The sequence below is a fragment of the Hypomesus transpacificus genome, chromosome 14 (genome assembly GCF_021917145.1).
Source record: "Hypomesus transpacificus isolate Combined female chromosome 14, fHypTra1, whole genome shotgun sequence".
In the NCBI taxonomy this organism is placed as follows: domain Eukaryota; kingdom Metazoa; phylum Chordata; class Actinopteri; order Osmeriformes; family Osmeridae; genus Hypomesus; species Hypomesus transpacificus.
In genome coordinates this window covers 12,175,073-12,199,416 of record NC_061073.1, presented here as the reverse complement: position 1 = coordinate 12,199,416, position 24,344 = coordinate 12,175,073, and the positions used below count along the sequence as shown (strand labels likewise).

Here is a 24,344-nt window from a genome sequence, read left to right as displayed (position 1 = left end):
AGATCAGAGGGAAAAGCACTCGAATACCCAGAGAGAAGAGCACGAGAGAGGAAAACAAGACAGAAAATGCACATGGGGGTAAAATGAAAAAAAACCATGGGAGACTTGGAGCAGATAGTGAGATAAAAGAGAGAGGTGTGAGGAGAACTACTAGTAGTGCGTCAACATTTCTGCCCAAACTTTCAGGTTTGATCGAATCGAAACAAACAATGGACAACATTGGCGCCGAGAACGCCATTGAAGTCTACCCACAAAACACACGACGCCTATGCATGCACCCGTGTACGGCCCTTCAGCATACGCGTGCACACAGAGTGGGGGTCAAAGGGAACTCACGTCAAACACTTTCTCTGTGTACATCTCCTCGTTGACACGGTCTCGAAGGATGTCCTGGTTCTGACGCACGAAGGTGATGTAGGTATCGGCCAGGTCCATCCCTGGCTTCTGCAGGGGCAGGATGGAAGAACATTGAGATGCTGAAGGACAACTCTGTAATCTGTCTCAGATTAGATGCAACAATAATGATAGGCTTGTTTTGCATAATCCTGCTTGGTACATGGCTACAAAAAAAACAAAAACAATAATTTGATACAAAATATTGTTTGCTTCCGCCAAAATAATTGTCCATTAGATACAGAACTGCGTCCATAGCAACAGCTATTATTAAAGTATATCATTCATAGCAGCGATATGCTATTCAGATAAAACAGACCGTAGACATTTCGTAACTAACCAATCAGAATCATGTATTTAAAACGTTGTGTAACATTCATGTAGTAAACTGGCCTTAGATTAGGCATCTGTGTAACGTATACAAAGTCAGTGCCAGTGAAATGGCAGTCTGGATAAGGACTATTTCTTGTCCGAGTGCAAGGCCACTAATCTATACTGTTCCTTTGGTTCTCCTAATTCAAACCGTCAACTCCTACCATCTATTCAAAACACCAGGCTCCAAGGAATTCAAAGGTACTTGAATAAGAGGTCCATTCAAACAGCAGATTCCAAAGCCAGTATGCTAACAAGCTCATTCTCTTGAATCTTCAGCTAGTAACAGAAAAAAAAGGAAAATAAATCTTGTCCCTTTTTCTCCCCATCGGAATAACAAGCTATAGAGCTGCTACCAGCAGAACGTTTAGAGCATGTCAAAGCAATCACTTTTCTGGGGGGGAAAGAGGCCAGGGGCAGAGAAGAGGGTTAGCTCCTCTCCCATTCACACCCCCCCATGTTAGGAGGAGATTACTACTGTAATGCTTATTGTAATTGCTTTGACATCTTTCACACCCGCGTCTCTGTGGCCCAGATCGCCTCCGGGGCTTGTTGTCGGTACAGCGCTGCGGAGCCCACCACACACATTCCCTGTGGAGGAGAGACGCACGCGTGGATGGGGGGGGGGGGGGGGAACCTGTGCCGAGGGACCCTCAGCCCTGTTTATCCAGGCACGGTGGAGATGACTGCGATTGCTAAATTGTCAGTGTGACAACCACAAGCGGCAGGTGGGAAGCTGACCTCCCCCACAGACCCCACCTCCCCCACAGACCCCACCTCCCCCACAGACCCCCCCCCCCCCCCTTCCACCGGGCTGATGGGCCTGGTGTGGTCATGGTCAGGTGAGAGCATGTAAACATGTCGCTCCTTCTTCCTGGTTGGTGCCGTTGTGAAGCTGCCTCAGGTGTGGGGAGGGTGACTGGGTCCTGGGGGGTAGGTGAGGGAGGTGAACCGGGGATCAAGAAGGGAGGTGAGAGGCATCTTAATCTAACAGCTTCTATGTGTGTACAGGACAATGTCTGTCAAAAGGTCGAAAATTCACTTGAAGGATGCATGCTTAATTAGAAATGATGCATCTCTTGCTCGGTTGCATTTTACCAACTGGAAACTTTGGTGAAGGTAAGACGGTTGACCTTGAAGGGACTTTTTTTTATTTTTTTACATTGTCAAGATTAACTGCAAATACACAAAGATTTCAACAATAAGGTTGAAAAGTTGAAGTCATTTGCTTAAATCAAGGAATTCTTTAATTTCATTCTGAATGAATGGAAATGAAAGGGAAACCGTTTTTTGATTAAGTACTGTTCTTAAGAATGACCTCAGTAATGTACTGATCATATTTGTATGCTAAATTTAGTTAACAGCTATTAGCATAGCTGACATCTTAAAAGTCCATATAAAGCTTTATATAATAAAAAAATAAATATCTTAGTCCCAGATAAATAGTGGTGGTATTTACACTTCAACAGAAGCGTAAACACAACCCCATCTCAATGCAATTTCTGTGCACACTCTGATTCCCTTCTGATAAGGTGTGAAAAATTAAGTTCAAATTTAACTTCAGTGACTTTAGATCAAGTTTAGATTCAAATAAGTGAATAAGGTTGCAATCAAAGCAAATGGAATTGTATCTGGATCTACAATACATTTTGTAGAGCATATGGTTTTCTACACAATCCAAGTTGAAACTGGTGGTGGTGGTGGTGGGGGGAATGTTGTATGCGTGTTTGTATCTTGGGAGAGTTAGGTGTAGGTTGTACATATAAGTGTATGGGTCCGTACGGGGCCTAGTGTAGATGTGTGCTTGTATCTGAGGAGGTAGTCGTGACGTGGGGGGTTAAGGAGGTTAAGATGTGGTGTCAGAAGGGATAGGGTCTGATCATTGACAGCACTGTCAGGATGGCCCATTCCAATGGAAGCCGACGGGAAATCTAACACTTCCTGCGTCAGTGCTGAGTGGCAGTTGTGGATCTGACGGGAAAGGGGCTCTGTGTGTGTGTGTGTGAGCGTGACAGTGAGTGAATGTCGGGATATCACTCTCCCCATTGTGTCCCAAGGCGTCCATTCCTCCCTTTACCCCGGGACACAGGGCTTTCACTCACCTCTCTCTCTACCTCCTCCCTCATCCCTCCCTTGTTACCACCCTCCTCCTCCTCCTCCTCCAGGGACAAGGTGACAAAGGCAGCGTGACAGACAAGCGCAGCGACATACTTGGGATGGTCGTCGTGGGCAGGGCTCCGGCGCAGCGTGCCAGATTGCTACTTCGCACGGTAAACGGTCTAGTCACGCTCCTTTCTTTTCAAACGGTTGAAATGATTAATTTCCCTCCCATTACATTTCCCGACCCCCCTCCCCCCGAACCCTGTGTGGGCTAACGTCGGACCGTCTGTCCACAGCAAACAGCGCCGTGAGCGTGACAGATTACAACTGTGTTTACAAGTGGGAGTGTAGGGGCACGGCACAGACACAGGGTGTGGGAAGAGACCTAAGAGGGCGAGGGCCAAGGTGCTGGCTGAATGCGAGGCGTACAGTAGGGGGGGATGCCCAGTGTTAATGACTGCTTAACCTGAAGGGGATAAGTGCTGGGAGGAGGGGAAGCTCGAAAAAGGAAAACCAAGGGACAAATGCTTGATAATTACACAGCAGTGCTGGCCCTCATTTCCTGCCCCGGATCCGTTTCCCCCAGGTGCAGTTTGGTAGGTGTGTGTGTGTGTGCGCGCGTGCATGTGTGTTGTTGGTGCATCTAGCACACTTTTCCTCTACACTGCGTGTGTAAATTGTTTACAGTATACACATGTTCACGTGTACAGGTTGTACATGTTTTTGTGCGTGGATATTCACAGTAGGCATACGTGACTCTGCTATGCCTCCAGTCTTTTTTAGTCAGTCTGCCAGTCCGTCTCAGTTAGTGTGCATATGTCTGGCTGTGTGTGTCTCGGGCGTGTGAATGTGTGTGTGCTATGAGAGGTGTCTTTCTGATCTGTGTGAGTATGTTTCTAGTGTGTCTGATCCTGGCGCGTGTGTGTATTTGTCTGGTGTGTGTGTTTCTGGTTTCTGTGTGCGTGTTTCTAGCACGTGTGTGTGTGTGTCTGGGATGTGTGTGTGTGTCGTGTTGCTTCGAGTGTGTGAGAACCATAGGGGCACCCTGCCAACACCCAGGCTCTTGAACGGCAGCCCTCACAAAGAAGGGAGGGAGAGATCCTCAACTTTCGTGACAAGGTCTTTGAAGAGCTTCCTGCTAAAGGCCACAGCTACACAGACCAGCTCACTCCCCCCACGTCTTTATCCCACCTGTAAGAGGGGCTTAGAAGATTTCGGTTCCCGTCGCACAAAAGCACAAGGTGGAGGTTACATTATAATTTCAGGTGAAGAAGAGGGGAGGGCGGGAAAGGGGGGGGGGGGGGGGGGGTGGAGGAGTAGGTGGCTGGGGGAGGGGTGGAGGAGCAGTACTCTGATATTCAGGCCAGCGTCTGGTGAATGAGAGACTGGAAGGATGGGAAGGTGAGACGAGGACAAACAAGGTTTGAGGTGTGAGGGGTTGGGTGGTTTCAGGGTGTAGCTGCTATGTCCAACACTCTTATCTTAAAATGAAGTACCTATCCCATTCCCTTAAGTAACAAGTAATCCCGGCCATTTCAATATCTGGCCTCCATGCCTAGGTTGGGGCCAGTAGGCAGAAGGATAAAAAAAGGTGCTTGTATGTGATTGTTACCCTGGGCTTCTGATCCTCCTCCTCATCAATACACGACTACTTCAGTCATGCCAGAGAGTCTGAACACTACCTACATAAGGTCTATATACTGAGATGGAAAAGCACTATGTTGCCGATCATCTTGAGCAATTAACTGTGTTTCTTTCCGGTGATTTCATGATTTTTTTTAATAGTCAAAGTAGAGTCTCTGGCCACTGTCATGTGCATTTCTCTCATTAGGCTCTCTGTGAGCTGATGAACGGCAGCCTACTGCCTACCCACACCTCTGTGAATCTGAAAACAAGTTCAAGTAATTGGCCTCTGCGTTCTTGACACACTGCACTTGATACCGGGGTAGCTTTGTATCCAAATGGGATATTTCTTCAATCTTTCACCCACATTTAACATTGACATCCGATAACGAGCCAGACAACAGCGACCTAGATTGACAGCAACTCTACGGCAAATGAATAGGTTACTTGAATATAAACAAGCTCAGGATTTATTTGTATTTTTATATGTATGCTTCTTTCAGAAGTGGAAAAACGCACTCATACTCACAGGGACATCCACATATTTGGCAGCCGCTTTCACCTTCGAGTGCGGGGAAAAAAAAACAGAAGAAGCAAGCAACAGTTCAACTATGCAGATCTGGTTTCAACAAAATGCCACATTGCTTTTATCATCTGTGAATGGACTGTCTCAGCCTTCTCCTGTCAGCAACAAAAAAACAAGGCTACTTACCGTGAAAGAGAGGATTGAAGAAAAGAATGTTCCTTCGTCGTATCTCGAGAGCTTGGCGAGAACGCCATCCAAAACCGCGGCAAACTGCCAAAGGAACAGAAAGTCAGAATAGTTAGTATTCCATTTGTAAAAGAGGATGGGCTTCATGTCTGAGAGCCTTTGTGTAGCCCTTTTCAATGTTTTGGTCATGTTCTATATTAGTATTTTATTTTATTGTTTCAATCAAAAAACATTCAAAAGGGCCATTGTCTGTGTGCTCCAATGCTTGCTGCATCAAAGCAAAAGCAAACCTAAAAATAAACAAATAAATAAATAAAGACAGGTGTGACTGGGAAGGCTCGTCGATCAGAAATAAATAATATTTTATGATAGCAACGTTGCAATCTAACAATAAAAATCTAATAAAACAACAACCACACAAACAGAGAAACACAGCTAAATTGGCATCTCAGTTTGCTGTTCGAGGTGCCCCTGTGAGAAACATTCCACCTGAATGTTTCACTGGCCTTGACTAGATTGAGTACGACTCACCTTTGATACGAGAGAGGAAATCATTTCTTTAAAAGCATCATCGATCAGAACATCTACTTTGGAGTGGTACTGTTGCTGAGGACGGGGATGAGGAGAAGAGGACAAGCATTTTAGAAACTTACGGGAAGAGGGGGGAAAGGGAGTTCACTGTAACATGAATTACACTCACACACACACTCCTCTTTGAGGCCAAGGCAAGGCCAAATCTACACACCCAGTCTGAACATTAAGCCCCCCCCCCCCGACAATAACCCTTCCCAACACACACAGACAAACTCTCAATGGAGTTATCCTCCCCTTCCAAAAACGCTTAGGAGATTTAAAAAAAATCTTCCCATGTAAGGCTGAGTTAAGCAGCTAATAGGTCCATTATGTGGCTGAATTGCATTCCCGATTGCGTCGGACGGCGATGGAATTTGAAGGATACTTTTTGTGCTTGCCCACAATCAGAGCAGCCTTGTGCTTTCTGCAAAGCACCGGCCCAGCTGCGAGCACCAAAGGCTCACACTAGATTCAATTAATCCGCCATTTCATGTCTCACCCCTAATATTCATGGCACTTTTTTCCTTGAAAAAACACAGCACAGGCGAAAAGGAGAGAGGTGTATGAAAGGAGAGATAGAGAGAGTGTGAGTGAGAGAGAGAGGGAGAGACTGAGTGAGTGTGGAAGAGGTAGAGGGAGCTTCTATTCGCTGTGCTGAAAGGCAGTCTTTAACGCTTGCACAGCAGCAGGGGAGTTCATCTCTGGGTGACAATGCCCTTTCACGACGTGTCTAAAGAACAGCCAAATTAAAAATTTCAATCAACAAAGCCTGCAGATCGGTGACAAATTAAGGGTCTAGGGAGGTCACCGTTGCCAGTCCTATTTTTTTTTCTCCTTCCTCTCTCTCCTGTTCCGCAAAAATGGCAGTTCCACTAACTGAAATTTTAAACTAAATCTTAAGGGCTTTTTTTTCTTTTTTTACTTCAATTAAAATGACCTTTTGCAGTTTTTTTTGGAAAGAGGAAAAATTGAGAAGTTTCATCCACACCTACAGGAGATTAAATTATGTGGTCTTTGCCAAAACTCAAAAGAACAATTCATCTCTTAAAAAATATTCATTTGGTTGGTAGCCATTAAAATCCACTTTAGTACCCCCCCCCCCCCCCCACACACCACCCAGCCAAAGGCCCTCACTCATGTTGTGAAATTCAACCCACACCCTCACTCCCCCCAGCTTTTATACTGCCACTGATGACATCAAAAAACAACAAACTACCATTTAAAAAACTTATCTTAGAATTTCATTAGCATACACATAGAAGACTCGAGGGCAAATCTAACCGCTAAATCACTGAACAGGCCACGACTGAACGACTCCCTACGTCTCATTGCTATAGCTTCTGAACCCCCAGGACTGAACCAAACCAGAACCAGAAGGAATCTCAGATAGTTCATCCATCCATTCTATAGTGTGTGAGAATGGGGTTGTCCAAAAAGTTGTGAATATAATATGTTGATTTTGTCTCAGATAATCATTTTTTTTTTCATTTTAATTTACTATTAATATAGAGAAGATTCAAGGTGGGAATTACATTTCTCGGTGAAACCATTACAATATCACTTTCAAGGTTAGAAAGCTGGTGATTTATAAATGAGGGTAAACTATATATAATACTTTTCTCATATTTAAAATAATTGACTTTGTAAACGTATATAATTTTGATAATAACGTGCTAGCAGGCAAAGACAAACACATCATTATGAATAAAAGAGCAAGGATATACAAATGTTGTGGGAGAGGAGGAAATAGAGGCACTTACCCATTGTTTATCACTCTTGGATTCAAACAATGAAGGAGTAAACATGGAAATGAGGCAAAAAGAATTAGGTGAAAAAAAACAGGCAAAATCAACATCTTACATTTAATTGCATTCATGCAATAAGGGTACGTTTGAAACATGTGCAACATCACTTACAGATTTATCTCAGCACTTCAACCTATTTGACACAAGATGCACACTGTGTAGACCATTCCTTAACATTTCTCATGCACTGGAAAATGGGGATGTGATTTCAACTTGCAATGAATCAAAATCTTGCAAGTGGGAAAAATGTAGCATGATCATTGTTTTCCATAAGCTTAAAATAAATATATACAAGAAAAACGACAAAATGTTCATGCTTAATGTGACCTCATTAATGGCAATGTGGCAATTTAGATACATTATTTTCTTTCTTTCTTTCTTTCTGCAAATTTGTAGACTTACTAGAATATCTTATTTGTTATTGTTGATTTGCTAAGGAGTATAATTTATAATGTTATCATCAGTGTTTATATTCAAATATGATTTAAAATACATAATCTGTTGGATGACGATATTGCATTCAAGCAAGAATATTTAGAAGAGGTGAAACCCAGTCACAAGAAACAATGATACATGATGGGGCCCCTCCCTAAAGTTTATGTCCAGCATGTGTTTAAGTATGTTAGCATTTATTTAGGTATGTGTGGGTGTATGTGACTGTATGACTATGCATGTACTATGTGTGTGTGTGGTCTGTGTGTGTGTTCCTTGTGTGAAATTATGAGTCACCGCTCCTTGGAGACGGATGGAGAGTTGAGCTGAAGGTCAAGAAGACAGTGAGCTTAGCACTCTGTATGACATTCTGTATAAATAGATGTTGGGTGGTGAAGGGCTTGCTTTTGGCACACTGGAGAAAGGCATTCCACGGCCGTCTATTCATGCAGGCCACTGCAGCCTCCTTTTCCACCAATACTGTTTGTTTATGAGAGATATGGAACAACTCATTTAGATTGTAAGGTAGCTTGTGGCACAATAAGTGGTAAATTGCATTTAAAATAGAATAGAAATATAATTTGTATAAAGGAGAACGGCATGGAGAAGAGACAATGTTTTGTTGCCAGCAGTCCAGACATTCCGACATTTACTGAGGAAAACAATTGTTTGGGTTTGATGAAAAGTGACTGAGTTTTTAACACTGAGGTGACTGACTTGATTTCCCCAAAACATCTCCCAAATTTTGAGTTCTCTTCACACAACATGAAGAGGTGGTTGACCACGGGTCCTACCTCTTGACTTGAGTCCAGCACACAGAGCTTAGAGCACTGCTTCTTGGCGTCCATGAGCACATTGAACATGGTGCACACAGAGAGGGAGACCCGGAAGTCAGTTGATTTACTGGCCTTCTGCATCCTGGAGTCAAAAGCAGCTTTTGTTCTAAGGATAATACAAAAATAAAATAAGCAACATTCACATTTTTGACCTTCATGTCACTTGCTATGAGCCGCTCCAGACTGCAGCTCACACATCAAACAACAAAAACCTACGCAAGGTCAAGAGTGCGCTCTAAAGACGAGCAGCAAACAACTCCATCTTTAATGGAGTGGTGTGTAAAGACACGCAGTCGTCAGAAAATCTAGAAACAAAGGTGTAGCGAAAAAAGAACACCCTCACACAAGGTTCAAAGCCTGTTGAGTGGAGAGCCCTGGAGTGAAGCAACATGCACCCTGGGTCGCGATCTTACTCACCTTTTGACGCATGCCTCCATCATGTCGCTGGCCATGAGCTTCAGTCTCTGCTCCAGGTGTTTGGCAAACTCGAGCTCGGGCCAGTGCAGGTCCACGACAAACATCTGAAGGGCGTCCAGCTTCCAGAACAAGTCTTCTGAAGTGGCCGAGCCATTGCTAAAGAGGTGAAAACACTCCATGAGTAAAAGCACACAGGTGAATGTCCACGTCATGCGTTTTTGTGAGGATATGCTGAGAGAGAAAATAAAAAAGGCAATTCATTTTATTTGAAGAAAACAGGAATATCTTTGATCAGATACTGAGCCAAACACGTTCATGTCTCGGATGCATGGCTTTCATTTTTTCTGACACCAACATCTAGTGTGGCATTCAATTAAAAGGATTGAGCACACTGTGGACATGCATCACTAGGGTTCTTCAGAATGGCATTTCTTATTGTTTTTCTTGACGTCTGTCATGGTCACCCCGTGTACAGTATACCGCTTCTGATATTGAGGTTCTTCATCTACCCCCCCCCCCCCCCACACACACACACACACACACACTTTCCTCTGCTCAAACTAATTCACAGCTTCCTGAAATAGACTGATGTTGCACACTTTACACGGATGTAAAGCGAACCCGTAACACTTGTGGTATAGTGGGGTCTCAGTGTGGCATTACCGAGACATGAGCGGGACAGCTGCAGCGACACACTGCTCAGTGCCAGACAGTGTCACGTTCTACAGTTCCAGACAGTACACCCCATCAGTCTGGGCAGAGAGAATACAGTCCAGTTCCTTTCCCAGCAGTCGCAGCAGACTCAGAGCATCCAGTCCAGACAGATGGAACTTCATGGTCGCCGTCTCCCCGACGTCTCACCCAGGTTACATAGCAACACATGGCAACCAGCGCTATCACTAGCATCAAGTGTACAGCAACCAGAGTGAGAAGAGAGGAGGTGGGAGGTGGAGGTAAAAAAAGCACACTCGCTCCCTCACTTCGCCTTTAAAAGACTGTTACCTTCACAAGTGGAGCACGTGAGTAAATCATTTGGGCAGAGTCTGTGGTGCAATTAAGCGCCTGGCAGAGAACCCCCCTCCTCTCCCCCCACCTCCCTCCCCCCCTCCCCCTCATGTCTAATTAGGAGCGCTCCTCTATGAGCCTGCCTCCCCCGGGGGAATGGGACGATCCCACACGCCCGTCTGTGCTCGTTAACAATGTGCCAATTTCTTTCTCTTTTTTTCTTCACAAGCAAGTGAGCGAGCGAGACAACCTAAGGAATATGCATCCTAAGGGAGGGGGGAAGGAGGGGAGGGGTGTGGGTGTGGAGCGGTGAGAGGCTTTCTCAGAACAGAATCAGCCACCCACACCAACGCCCCCCTCTCTCCCCCTTGCCACCCCTTCCCAACATGCCCCTGAGAACGGTCTCCACGACTGCTACAGTTTCGCCCGTGACCTCACCTCAGAGGCACACATGGTGACATTTTCAAGTCCTATTTCCCAAAAGTATTAGTTGGGGGATGACTAATAAATTGGTTGTGCTTTCAAAATGTGCAACGATCGTGTGACGGTTTAGTTCTCGATCAACATTTACATCTTGACAACACATATCTACAAACAAAAATAAAGGAACTTGACTTGACAACCAATTGTTATGTTAGCAGGCGGGTGAACGTGTTGCTCAATTTGTTTGAGTTGAAGAGAGTAACTGATTGTTGAAAGCAACTTCAGTAGATTAATAAAGACAAAAACACTACTGAGTCTGTTTACAAGCAATAGTAAAACACTTTTGCCTACTCACAAAAAATTGGGTAAATTAATTCCTTGCAAGCTGAAATCAAATAAAGAAAGATACTGTACAATTCTAATATTTAGTTCTAAATCCAATCTCATCAATAGATAAATAAATTAAACATGTCATGCATTCAATCTATCACGTGGTATAACTGGAATGTATCTCATATTGTGTGTAGCATCTCTATAACTTGATAAATGTATATTGATGTGCAGATTATACAACAAAAGATACTCCACAGTTTGATTACAACATTCACAACCATGCCAAGTAAACAACACACAGACCTCACATGCTTAACTGTAGCACAAAAAGCTGGTAAAGCAAACTGTAATTTGTCATGTTGCTTATTTAAAGTCCAATAAACCACACTTGGCTCTGAAACAACTTAGGTGCATTGTCTGTGCATCGTACAGCCAGGATCTTTCCTAAATTGGCTTTGATTCAGGAGCTGTCAGGTGTGAAAACACATAGCATAGCATGTTAAGTAAAAGCATGTGACTTAGCTATCCATGCAAGTGGATGTTGTTACCAGCATGTAGCTCCTGCTTAAGACAAACAGTCACGAACAGGAAGCAGTAGGAGAAATGTACAGTTAAAACATGACCACAAGCACGTATTAAAAGCCTGCCCTCACTTCTCCAACACACACACACCTATACATCCATGTCTGTCTTCCCTGAGCAGTCTAACTGAGGAGATATCAAAGAAAAAGAAGAATCTTTTTACAGGACAGGTTTTGAAAACTTAAAATGTTCAAAAAATGGTTGAAAGCATTCACAGTGACTAGACATGTATACATCGATACATGTATTTTGTACATGTAAAATACTAATATAATGTGATAATGATTTCACACAATGATCTGGAAACTCTGAAGGACAGAGTGACCATTTAGACGACAGTGGCAGGAAACCAAATTTGACGTTTGAGATCCACTTCAGGAAAAACCTCAACGCTTCCTTGAAATGATATTGTGCTTGAGGGACATTGAATAGAAACTAGTCAGCGGTCTAAGGTCTTTGCACCCCTAATACCTAAAACTCTCCGTACAGAGCAGTGTGTGCCACACTGGCAGCGTTAGGCGAGGAGGAACCACACATGCAAACACCACACACACACACAACAACTACGAGACGTTTCATGCCACAGTCAGACCCCGAGCGTGCGCCCACCCATACACACGTGCTGTCGCACAGCGGACCCATCCAGGCTGGCGCAGAGAAGCTGGGCATTGGCGGCAGGTTGAGGGGAAGGTTGGGGACTTTGGGCAGAGGCACGCTTGGTAGGTTGTTGGTAATCGTCCTGTCAGGGAGAAGTTTAGACCAAAATGTCCATGTGTTGGGGGGGGGGGGGGTGAGAAAAACGATTCCGTTGTCCTATTCTCACTTTTGGATTTGTCACATTTCATGACTTTCAGTGAAAGTGAACAATAATTAAATGCATCTACTCGACAGAACCTCCAGTATGCATACCAGAGACTATGCATATCCACGACTGGTCATGATGTTGGTATTTTTTCAAACAATCATACAATGTCAGTCTTTAGTTTTCACACTTGAAGTGAGAGAAAAAAAAAAGAGAGAAAGAGTGAGAAAGAGAGAGAAAGAAAGAAGAAAGAGAAAGAAAAATAAGAGCGTGAAAGAGACAAAAGAGAGGGCAGCCTTACTTGACAGACTGCCAGGTTTCCTGCTCAAAGCCTCGGTGGATGGACTGGGCGATGGAGGACTCCATCAGGTCAATGTAGCGCACCACCAGGGGCGTGAACAGTTCCTGCAGGTGCTTGTGGAACGCCCCGTCGCACAGGTAAGCTAGGGACAGCGATGGAGGGAGGCACCAAGACATTGGTGTTCAAGGATTAAACATTTGAGGTTTGCACGCTTCCTCGACATGGTCGTTCAGTAAGTCGTACTGTATACGTTTTAGTTGGTGTCAAGGCACTCAGAGAAATACACCATTGAAAAGGACACGTCACAAACTGCTAAATGTTTATGAAACGGGAGAAACTCTGTCATATTTGGTTCCAGTTGTTTTTCCGATCTACTTTAGTTAGCTGAAACAGAACCTAGATAGATAAGGTGCATCAAAGGTATTGTCACCACATACCATATGTTACATTTATCTAGCCGCAAACCTTCTGCCAAGAACAGAAAAGACTTAAGCTGTCATCAAAATGACAAGTGTCTCCCCAAGTCACTTTTCATCCGCAGCAGTAACATATGCGCTTTCCCTACTGCATGTACCGTATTCATACTCTACAAATCAATGAGATCGATGCCCAACCCGCTGTGTTTAAAGAAGGAAAAAAAGGGGGATGGACGGCCACAGGTGTGAGGGAGTCGTGTTGAACAGGTGAGCAGGTGGAGGGATCAGAGCATCAGAGGGATTCACCAGATGGGGTGTGGAAGACAAAAAAAAAGGCTCTTTTGAGAATGAGCTACCGTTGTGATTCTCTTGTCTGTGTGGACCCTATTGATTCCTGAAAAGGAAGCTGATGTGAGGGCATTTCAGTTTGGTTGAAGACATCTAGGAACGGAGGACAGAGAGGGAGGCGGAGAGAACAGGGAGAAAACACACACCCGATGGGCAAATGATGGATGGAATGACATTTGCAGATACCGTACAGCAGTGATGTAGACATACTGAGGAAGTAGGAGAGCGAGGGAGACAGAAGAAAGAGAAAGAAAGACAATGCCCTGGTGAGTCTCTCAGGGCTTCATTAGCTGCAATTCTCCTTCGCTCCTTCATGATTAACACTAGCCTTTTCATCCTCTCAAGAGACCTTCCCTCAAAACCAACTCCGTTCACACAACGTATGCAGGCGTTGAAGTGAGCATTTAAATAATCCTGACTACACCAGGCTAATAAAACCTGGTGTGATTTAAATAAAATACGTTAGAAAACAAACATGGCATTACAAAAAAAGAAATCCAGGCTTAATGATTGAGAATTTAAACAGAAACTTCAATACCATATTTTGTAATTTTGTTTTATTTTGTATTGATATGCTTGAATTGTGTTTACTTCAGTAGTGTTGTTTCCTGAGTATAATATGAGTTACTCATCAATTTAAGTTTAACTATGATGAAAATATTTTGTACAACTTAATTACATCATTGGGGTTTCAGTGATAATTTTTTTTTGTCTAAAGTGTCTTTTTATCAGAAGAAGAGACCTTATTTGAACTATTTATAAAAAGGATAATTTGTGTCTGACACCTCCTTACACTGATTTGACAGTTGGAATAATTACATAATTATGAAAAAACACTGAGTACAGAAAAATATATTTCCCAATGGTAATCACACACATAATCACTTAATATTTTTTGTGTTTGACAATTATACATTATTGACTGTGTGTCTTGAGATCTGTTTGTAGGGGCGATGGAGGACTCATTTGCACAATGTGGTGGAAACTTCTGATTTAGCCCCCTCACAGCTGTTAGAGGACAAAGCCCCACAATTAAGAGGTTAGAATAAATACAATTTAGGGTAGAGAGATAAAAAAAAATGAGTTTAGTTTGATGACCCTTAAAAAGACAAACCGTTGTAAATGTGACCATTAGAGCCTGTTGCATGCTAAATTAAGCAAGATATTCAGTTGTGGTTTACACTGAATATCTTTTGGTCATTACAGTTCTGGATTATAGCCACATTTCCTGTTTTTTTTGTAAGCGGGCTTACTGACTTCACATTTCCCATCTCAAAACAATATTTTAGGTAAAAAATTAAATTAATGAGAAAGAAAAATGAAAAAGAAAGACGGTTGTGCGAAATTAATTACGGTTTGAACAAAATAAGAGAAAACTCATTGAGACAGGCATCTTAAACCATGCTTATGTCCTCCCATCTGGATGAGATGGCTTCTCACATTAGCCATGATGACAGGTGGACGAGTTAGCTGGATGAAGGTGCCTTGCAATGGTCCCTCTGACAGGTAAACATGCCGCGGTCACCAGCCCCCTGGCTTCCCTCTCCTGGCACATGTTAGTTAAGGTGTGGCTGTCGCCTAAACGAGCCATCATTAACCTCCTCTCGTTTCTATGACATCGTTGGTGTTAATTAGTGCTCTAAATGGCGTGAACATTCGCTGGGAAATGTGAGAGGTGTTTTTCTGCGGACAGATTGGGGCTGGGAGGTGGTGTGGCCTGTGCTTTAAATAGGGACGGGCAAACCGGAGGGTCAAGGATGGACAAATGGGGGATTTAACAAAGCAGGCAGTGGGAGGTAGATCTGGGTAAAACACCAAGGTTTGGTCACATCACACTTACTTTCCTTAACTGAGTTTTAGAGGAAGCTGACGACCCATACATAGACATATGACTAGGGGGCGATGATGTAGTAGTTTTATCGGATTCAAGACACCGGAAAAGCATGGCGTGAAAGCATGTTTTTATGATTGTTGACACCATAGATCAAATGTCAATTTTAACATTTTGAGTTTCATATTATATCCATTCAGTGGCATCTTCCTCTAGTTCCAGAAAGTCTGAATCTCAGTATTGCAGTAGCCAACTGAGTCCAAACCTTGTAAGATTAGAGCAAGGGTCTCCAACAGTTCCTGGAGAGCTATCTGCCTGTTGGTATCAGCTCCAACCACATTTATTTGGCCTGATTCAACATGAGCTACCTGATCAACCAGCTCAATATTAGTATCAGGTGTGCTACATTATTGTTGGAGGGAAAGCCTACAGGAAGGTAGGTCTCCAAGAACAGGGTTGGAGACCCCTCTGCTCTACAGTATATACAGGCCTAGAGGTTTGCTTGGACTGAGAATAGATTGCGTGTAAGACACATGGAAGTTACACTGATTCGGTAGATGGCCAGGATTAGGAAAGGAATTCAGAGTAAAGTGCTTTCATCGCTGCTATCAGGTGTACTCTATTGTGCTACCGTCATTTTTACTTCCTCTGAAACTGTGCACACGTAGTGTACCTGAACACTGAATAACCTTTGGGATGAACATTGTGAATTGAAGCACTTACGGTCGGTTCGCAGGAAGTTGTTAAGTAGCTGGAACAGGGGGAAGCTATCCCATGAGTCAACGGGCTGGACCTGCAGGGCACCGTCCATGTCCACGGTGTAGAGGGACAAGAAGGTCTCCGCATGTTCCGCCATCATCTCCGGCCACCACGAGAACGCCTGACAACAGATTGATAAAAGGTTACAAAAAGAACGGCATTAAGGAGAGGAAAAATGAGGAGTATAAAAGAAAGAAAATAGTAAAGAAAAAAAAAAATATATAAGCCATGAATGGCACAAAAGAAAAAGGCACACACGCACAAAAAAAAGAATCTTAGCCATAACCATCATTTCATGTTTTCATAATCTCATAACATAATGCAGCATGCGAAAAGCCGGAGGAGGATGTGATAAATGACTGAGAGAGGAGGGCGAGAGCGGTGAGATCGAATGAAGAGGATTGTGAAAAGGCAAAGAGCATCGCCTGTCTAAGTCAAAGCCATAATAAAAAAAAGCAATCAACAGACATCACACCAAATGTGCGATGACGAAGATAAAAAGGAAGACCTTGAGAGCACAAAAGGGTAAGACGCAAACAGCGGGGGATGTGGGGAGCATCAAAGCTACCTCACAAATGTGTCGACCAAGACCTATTTGTATGCTTATTCACTATGCACGTTATTTAGCAATTACGTTTCCAAGGTGATGTTATACAAAACTGTCAACGCCATAATAAGCTATTACAGTTTGTTGTGTGATGAAGATTAATCTGAGACCATCATTTCGATTTTAATAAGTTCAAAGGAAGTTCAAGCAATTGCCCAATACAAACCATGTGTATTATGTTTACGCCTATGTAGTTTCAGGTGTAAATGAATCGTTACTGCGAAAATTTCGATATCTTCTTGACACTGACAGTATGACTGTTTGGACGTCTCTGCCTCTGTCATGTTTCAGCTTTGATATATAGTATCATCAACTGACTTCATTTCAAACTTCATAAAATGAGCAAATAGGCAAATAGCACATTCGATGAAAACCCTTTCAGTGAATGTTTTCCTGATTGCAAAACATGCTGATGGTTTGGACTAGAACCATTAACGAAGAACTTTGTTCACCTTTCCTTTGTTGTGCCATAATCTTCTGACTCAAAGGTGAACGCCCCATGAAGAACAGGGACAACAAGGAGTATGACCAATAGATGAAGTACGGCCGAGATTACAGTTGTGTGTTGTGTGTGATAGTTAAATGTGTGTAGAAAAAAATAGTAACTGCATTCATGCTGTAAAGCAGAACTTAAAAAGTAATATTTATGTACCACAGTTCTGTCTGTCCTTGAGAGCCTCTCTCATCAGCCTTTTCAACCACGTCTTTTCAGAACGCTGTTCCCATAAACACCATTAAAAGGGCCTCCGTACCACATGCCTCACAACCCACCTCTATCTCTCTGTCTCACACACAAAGGCACAGAGGCACACACACATACCTTGGTTCAGACCGACAGGCATCCGCACATTGTTGGAATTGACTTCACAAAAGAATGTCTCAAATACGAGCAGTTGCAACACGGTGAGAAAGAGAAGCAGAATGCATGTAAATGGAAACGGACAATATGGAGGAGGAGAAGGGGCTGTGCGGTGGCAAGGCTGAACGGCCACTTTTGCTTGTTTTCGTGCAACGACAAAAATTGACATTGGACTTAACCTTGATCTCTTGTTACTTCTGCTACACTGAACAAGGCAATGCATTGTAACAACAGATGATGCACAATGCATCACTGTACAAAAAACATGAAGGTTGCAGTGCTTCTTTTTGAGGTGTTGTTACATTGATTAAAAAGAAATATTGCTAACTGGAGTGTTATTTATTACGTTTGGACTCCTCCATACGAGTTTATGACCAATTAAACCCATTAAAGGGGTGATTGACTGGGTTTTTTGGGGTATTTCACACTGTTCCTTAAGGTCTCTGAATAGGGTATGTAACATTGGTTGGGCTGAAAATGGCCCGGGTGATGTTCTATGCCCGCTAATGCTTCCGGTGAATTTGTCCCGGGAAAAAAGGCTGTGTTTTCTCCTTTTATGGTATGCTCATGAATATATAGATGAACTGCGCGCTGATTTGTTGGTTTACAACGAGTGAAGCTGCGGAGCAAAGACGCAACACGGCCAACAGCACTGAAACAATAAGATGGAGACTTGAAATAAAAACGTACTAATAAATCTATTGTGCCTATACAACACTGTTTTCAACAGATTGACTAGATAACATTTGAAATTATTACGTTAGTTGTTTCCACTTCTGTTGTCGAAGCAAACAGGATCGATTTAGGTGGGTAACGTTAGCACTACAGCTTAGCAAAAAAACTATCGTGATTCAACTCAGCTTCAGTTAGCTTTAGCTATCTTGCTAAAAAATAGATCTGGACAAACATGCATCTTGAATTGTGGATTCACATGACAACACGGGTTGTTTATTTGAATGAAACACCATCAGGAACATGAAATAACGTTAGCCCCATTGCCAATTAACTCAATCATCACACATTCTACCGATGCTAGATACAGGCAGGATACGTTAGCATTGCTAATAACTGTTAACGACAACATCATACTACAGCTTGTGGTTGTGATGAACATAAGGTCGGAACAACACCTCTTTCAGCAACAGCTTCATAGCAAATCCTGCTTTTCATTGTCCCAGGTTTTCTTAACTGTCCTCGGTGAAATGATTTGAGCAAATGTGTAATTGAGGGTCGAACTGCACAGGGATCTTCTCATTGACACACATGACAGCCCGTCGAGTGTTTGATTCCTTAGGAAAACTCTGAAAAGTGTCAGCATTCCCTGCACAGCCTGGAACACTGCATTTACCACCATAGTCCATTTTCCATATGCTCTTCTTTGTAATTCTGTGAAGTACACAGAGCAACGCGCAGGAAATTTGGGGGCGTGGCCAAGGAACAGACCAGAGCCAAAAAAGGTGGAGCCACCAAACTGACGTCAGTTTGGTGGCTTTTTCAAAACCTACCGTTTTACAGCAAAAAAATTTTTTGTGAGATTTGTATAGCAAAGATGTGTCAATTAACTTTGAGGTGACTGTTGTCCATTTTACCCACTGAACTGTCGTTATTCAACTGTGACAAGGTAAATTCGGTTCTGCAATCAATGACCCCTTTAAGATGAGACAACAACAAAACCTAAATCTTTCTACCTATTTTTTAATGTTTTGGTTCTCCTGGTGATTGGTGGTCCTGCATGAGCATGGCCAGTTTATTGATAATGTTCCGAGAAGAAAAATTGCTAGAGGAATGAGTCTCTCGGTGGTATATGTTGGGAGTTCATAATACATTCAACTTGATTTGTCAGCTTAGTCTTGCACTTGATCCCAGAAGTTTGATCTACCACGTGTCTTTAATACATATGGGCCATACAGGGTAGGTCTACATGAGTATCCCCTACAGACTGTAGTAGACTGACTGCAGACAGACATGTGGGTGCTCTGGTCAACATTGTGGGATACGTCATTCTGACGTAGGAGCTTTTTAGTGGGGTCTGACTAATACGTTTAAGTTAAGCATCTCAGGGCTCAGTCTTGTTCAGCAGGCCAGAGAGCCCACAGCCCAAACTATACTGTATCAAAGCTAAACTGATTAGTCTAACAGTTGTCATATGGTGGTCTGGCTAGGGAGGTCACAACACTACGAAACAACACAACTTTATTGTCCATTTCTGGAAATGTGTCACTAGCTTCACAGATTGCATTGACGTAGTAAAGAACATGTTCAAAATGCACAGAACACAGAACACAAACCTACAACTCACAGATTGCAAACACAATAACGCAATTAGAGCTTTAAACAAGTCAGCAAAGTGCATTTAAAAAAGCTGATGAAACAAAAGCATGAGAAACACACAGCTTGAGTTATGAAATAAAAAAAAAGAAATCTTTCATGAGACGTACCTCTCTTCCCTTTCCATGTTTGGCAAGAAAAAGAGAAAGTGAAAGAAAGAGGGGGAAAGGCAAAGTAAGAGCATCTTTCAACACATATTCTTTAAATGAGTAATCACATTTATGCACAGAATAGAAACATGGCCAGTAATTAGGAAACGCAAGGCAATTTGTCAAAGCTCTGCTTTTGACAGTGCGTGGGACCAAGTCTATCCTTCAACTGAACACCTCAAGGCCAAGTTTCATCTACAAAAGTAGGAGCTCATCTCATTTGCCATCTTGACAGCCACATTTGATAGCCGGGTATAAAAAGCTCCTGGTCGCTGAGAAACAGATGTCTGAAGCCAGGCTGCCACCTAAGTACTTCAAATTGGGATTGGCGGCCATCACAACACCTATGATTGATCAGTTTACACTTCAGCATGAGAGCGTATGGACTGTGGGCGTTGTTTTCAGCCATGCTCACCAGAGTTACCACCACGTTACGACAGCCCTGGCACTTGACGTGTTATTAGCAACTATAGCACACAGCTGCCAGGAGACATAGATAGAAATGGGCAGCGTCGCAATAAGTGATCACGAGCCTTAATGAAATGATCAAGCGATACCTTCTGGAATGTCTCGTGAGATTATGTTTGAAGGACTGAAATCCCACTGGTTTTGGATCCCCTTTTTATAAGTTAACAGATAAGGAGAGAACTCTGCATGACCTGCTTTGAGACGGTCGTTTGAAGTTAGGACCTGTGATAGCATCAAACAATAGTGTTGGATGCTCAAACTGATCGGATCACTACTGTAAGTGTCGTATTTGTAGTTTTAGATTAAACAACATTTCGTTTTAAAAAGCACAGATTATTTTATCCTCTCAATCTTGAGGTCTGAGCTTTTTGCAACTGCTTATACAGATTTAGAGGTTAATGAGCTCCAATCTTTACGAAAACATTATTTCTCAACTTGGGGCCCAAGTCTTCAGAAGGGGCGTCAAGTGATTTGCAGGGGTGGGGGGAAAAAACATTTTCAAGAGAAATTCAGATTATAATTCTTCACAATTCTCAAAGATGGCCTTGAGGTAGTCTTCATTTCACTGACCAATTTTCAGTTCCACACATTGTACGCTGGAAACAAGTATAAATATTTGATCTCAGCATAATGGAGTTTAAAGAGTCATATTTGACGATCACTACCTCTGAGTGGTGCTCATCATTCTGCTGGAGGACCTCTATACACAGTTCTCCCAAGCGAATCATGTCCTCCAATCTCTTCTGTGGTGTGGTCTGATTGTCAGCTGTGACATCACGAGAGGAAACCGTTACACAGAAAAAAATATGTATGCATTTAGCAGAAGCTATTTCAAAGCAATGTCCAAAATCTGTTATACAGATAGTAGTGCTGCAGTCACCCAGGAACCATAAAAAAATTATGTGACATAAAAAAGCTGTGATCTGCCAAATGATTTCACTTTAACACACCTGTTAACGACTAAAACACAGCAGAGGCTTCTACAGTTCTACAGTGTTGTTGATAATATTTTGTACTTTTTTGTACAAACCCTCAATCTGTGCGTATTCGGTGAGCTGGGAGTAGTTGATCAGCGCTGCCTTCTCCAGACATTTCTGAACCATTTTCTTAATCTCCTCTGGAGGGACAGGTGTGGTGATATCCTTCATCAAAACCTGTAATGAATTGAACTATGAGTGAATTTCCTGACAAAGTACTATTTCATTACATTTGATTTATTTAGAAAACACTTCCATCCAAAGCAACAAATTCACAAACTATAATACTTTAACAATAAACGTCCTTCTCCCAATTTCCACATATCCTGTATCTTTTAAGAAACCAACAAGGACTCTGTACATTCAAACAGACAACTGTTGACAGCGTGGAAAACCATTATTAAAATATATTTAAAATATTGCTTTCTGTTTTCAGAATGTCATGTCTGTACTTTACAACACATGTCAGATGGAGGGGTGCACAAGACTTCAGTTAACAGAGGCTGAATGGTTGGAGTCTTGCTGGGAGGGAACTCTTTCCCACAACACATACCCTTTCTAGCAGGGAGAGTGTGGCTTTGAGTGCTCCATCTGGTCGCCCAAACGGAAAACAGTACCTGCACACACAAAAGAAAGCGAACAAGGCATCGGCAACAATTATTTCCATGAAAGGGAATGAAATCCATGCATACACGCTAACCAATGACAATACTATAGCCAGTAAGTCTTGCTTAATAATTATATCATATGTGTTGGCATATTGTCGGTCCTTACCACATACAGTAATGTCACAACTATATTAAAGCCAATTACTTTTTCTAAAATACTGTAACTGCCATAACCGAATTGGACATAACTCCATTCACAGCTATCAAGACTTAATGTGTTAGCCCAGCGGACAGCTGAGCTATAGAGCGATCTTGACTACCAGATAAAGAGCATATCACCCCCCCCCCCCCAACCCCCCTCGCCAGGACTTCATAAATAACTTCTGCATCCTAAAGCAGACTTGAGGTAGTCATTATTAATCCTAAACAAATTTTGCACTCCCCTTTCCCTGTCTGATGTACATTAGCATAATCTGAACATTGTCTAGGGCATTGTTTACTGCCATTAGCATCGTGTTGAGGGGTGTTGCTATTGCTAATGACTCCTGCTGGTTTCAACAGTCCCCCACCCACCTTCCCAACCACCCACTCTTATCAACTCTTGGGCCCAGATGGAGGGCCCTTCACAGGCATGGAGTGCTTTGAAGTGCCACAGCTCAACAAATTCAATGGCACAGGTCTATTGACTGAACCGTCATTCAAGGTCTAGGTCTGGGTCTTCGGCCCTGACAATACAACCCAAGGTAGTCACACATGGCAGTGTTAGTGAATGCTAACTAGCAGATGCAAGCAGAACTGATTCCAGACTCCAGATTCCAGAATTTTCACTTCAGGTGACATTTGTTACATAAGGCTTTGCAAATGACCAAGTATTTCAGACCCGTAAAATAAATCCCTCACACCATCATTTCACACTGTGATTTTAAGAGAAAGTAGTTGGCACCTAAAATGAACGATCTGGTTCTCCAAAAGACTCAGGAGTCGGTCTCTGATATTGTCAAACTGCTCTTTCTCCTCTTCGGTGACAGTGCCCATCCCATCCGGCCTAGGAGACAAAACACAAATGTTTAGTCGTTGCGAAGCTTTCATTTCGTTCTAGACACCTTTTGAATGGCCAACGGCAAAGAGAAAACAAAATCACTACACAGCCTTGATAGCCGATAGCCTTGACTCCGGGTTTTCTCCCCCCTTTTTTTTGCAACTGAAAGAGAGCGCTCTCAAAACGGCACTCGCATTTGCCGGGAGGAGTAAGCGTGGAGGTTGCCTGTGTTAATGAGTTGTTCTTATAAAAGCCTTCACTCAGAGTCTTTGACCGGGATGCCTCTGGAAAGAGTGAACCGCCTGGAATTGGAATGGAAAACTCATGACTTATTTGACTACTCATTTCAAAAGAACCAATAGAGGCAATAAGGGAACTTGCAGTTCAGGTGCAAAGTGTTTACCTGACTGTGGCATGTAAAGTGTAGGTCTTTCTCTTGAGTTGGCGTGACTACCTGTGAATACGATTTGCTGATTTATTTAAGTTATTAAGAGTAATCTCAGCCAAATTAAATCCAAACATTTTTTAGCCTGAACATGAATGTAGAACACCTACAAAACAATTAGTTGACGTGAAGGACTCCATAAAAAGATTCTTAAGAAACTGGGTGACAATAGAATCTTATAGTGCACTGTGTCTGAACATCAGGGCTTCCCATCAACTTCTATTCATCCAGTTACTAAAAGGGCCTTTTTTTGTGATGAAAAGCAGCCTTTTCTTTACAACAGAACTTGTAAGCACAACTTGTAAACCCCGTTGTTCCTCCAATCTGTCAATTCATTATCCCTCTTCTCCCTCCAGCCCCACTTCTTTGACAAGCACCAGTTAATTCCAAAGGAACACAAAAAGCATAGTGCTGGCGAGGGTTGGGGCGGGGGGGTGCTCACTCAAGTGAGGGGAGGAATAGCCTTCTTTCATGTTATGATAAAGAGAAGGGGAGTGGATTTCTTATTTTGTTCCACCCTTTTGCCAAAGCCCTCAAACGTCCAGATGAAGACCTGAGTGTCGGAGGGCGAGCTATGTCCTGGATCAAGGCCCCTGCTGAAGCTATAAGAATATCTCTCAGTGTTGTCCTGCGAGTTTACAATAACCCCATAAATGACTGGTTATCTGTCCTCTCACAACACATTTGAAAACCCTAAAGAAACATACATTTGCATTCTTCTGAGAATGAAATGCGTCAGAAGACGGTTGCAACCCTTCTTGGTCAGTGACTGACAAAAACGGCGAGGGAAACACGTGTAAA

The 24,344-nt window shown here is 42.9% G+C and overlaps 1 protein-coding gene across 4 annotated transcripts in view; it reads right to left on the bottom strand.

Annotated features, from left to right (window-relative positions):
- The window catches only part of cadps2 (Ca++-dependent secretion activator 2), a 94,754-nt gene that overhangs the window by 5,685 nt on the left and 64,725 nt on the right, over positions 1–24,344 (bottom strand). The window contains exons 14-28 of one of the 4 annotated variants that reach the window (XM_047035079.1): positions 23,003–23,104; positions 22,005–22,068; positions 21,505–21,628; positions 21,140–21,240; positions 19,968–19,976; positions 16,028–16,184; positions 12,710–12,851; positions 12,226–12,345; positions 9,264–9,419; positions 8,805–8,952; positions 7,534–7,548; positions 5,732–5,806; positions 5,201–5,284; positions 5,018–5,050; positions 337–444 (exon numbers count right to left, since the gene is read on the bottom strand). In XM_047035079.1, coding sequence (XP_046891035.1) covers positions 337–444; positions 5,018–5,050; positions 5,201–5,284; positions 5,732–5,806; positions 7,534–7,548; positions 8,805–8,952; positions 9,264–9,419; positions 12,226–12,345; positions 12,710–12,851; positions 16,028–16,184; positions 19,968–19,976; positions 21,140–21,240; positions 21,505–21,628; positions 22,005–22,068; positions 23,003–23,104 — 1,438 coding nt within the window. The remainder of the gene's footprint in view (positions 1–336; positions 445–5,017; positions 5,051–5,200; positions 5,285–5,731; positions 5,807–7,533; positions 7,549–8,804; positions 8,953–9,263; positions 9,420–12,225; positions 12,346–12,709; positions 12,852–16,027; positions 16,185–19,967; positions 19,977–21,139; positions 21,241–21,504; positions 21,629–22,004; positions 22,069–23,002; positions 23,105–24,344) is intronic. The other 3 variants (XM_047035080.1, XM_047035081.1, XM_047035082.1) reach the window with 3 other exon arrangements.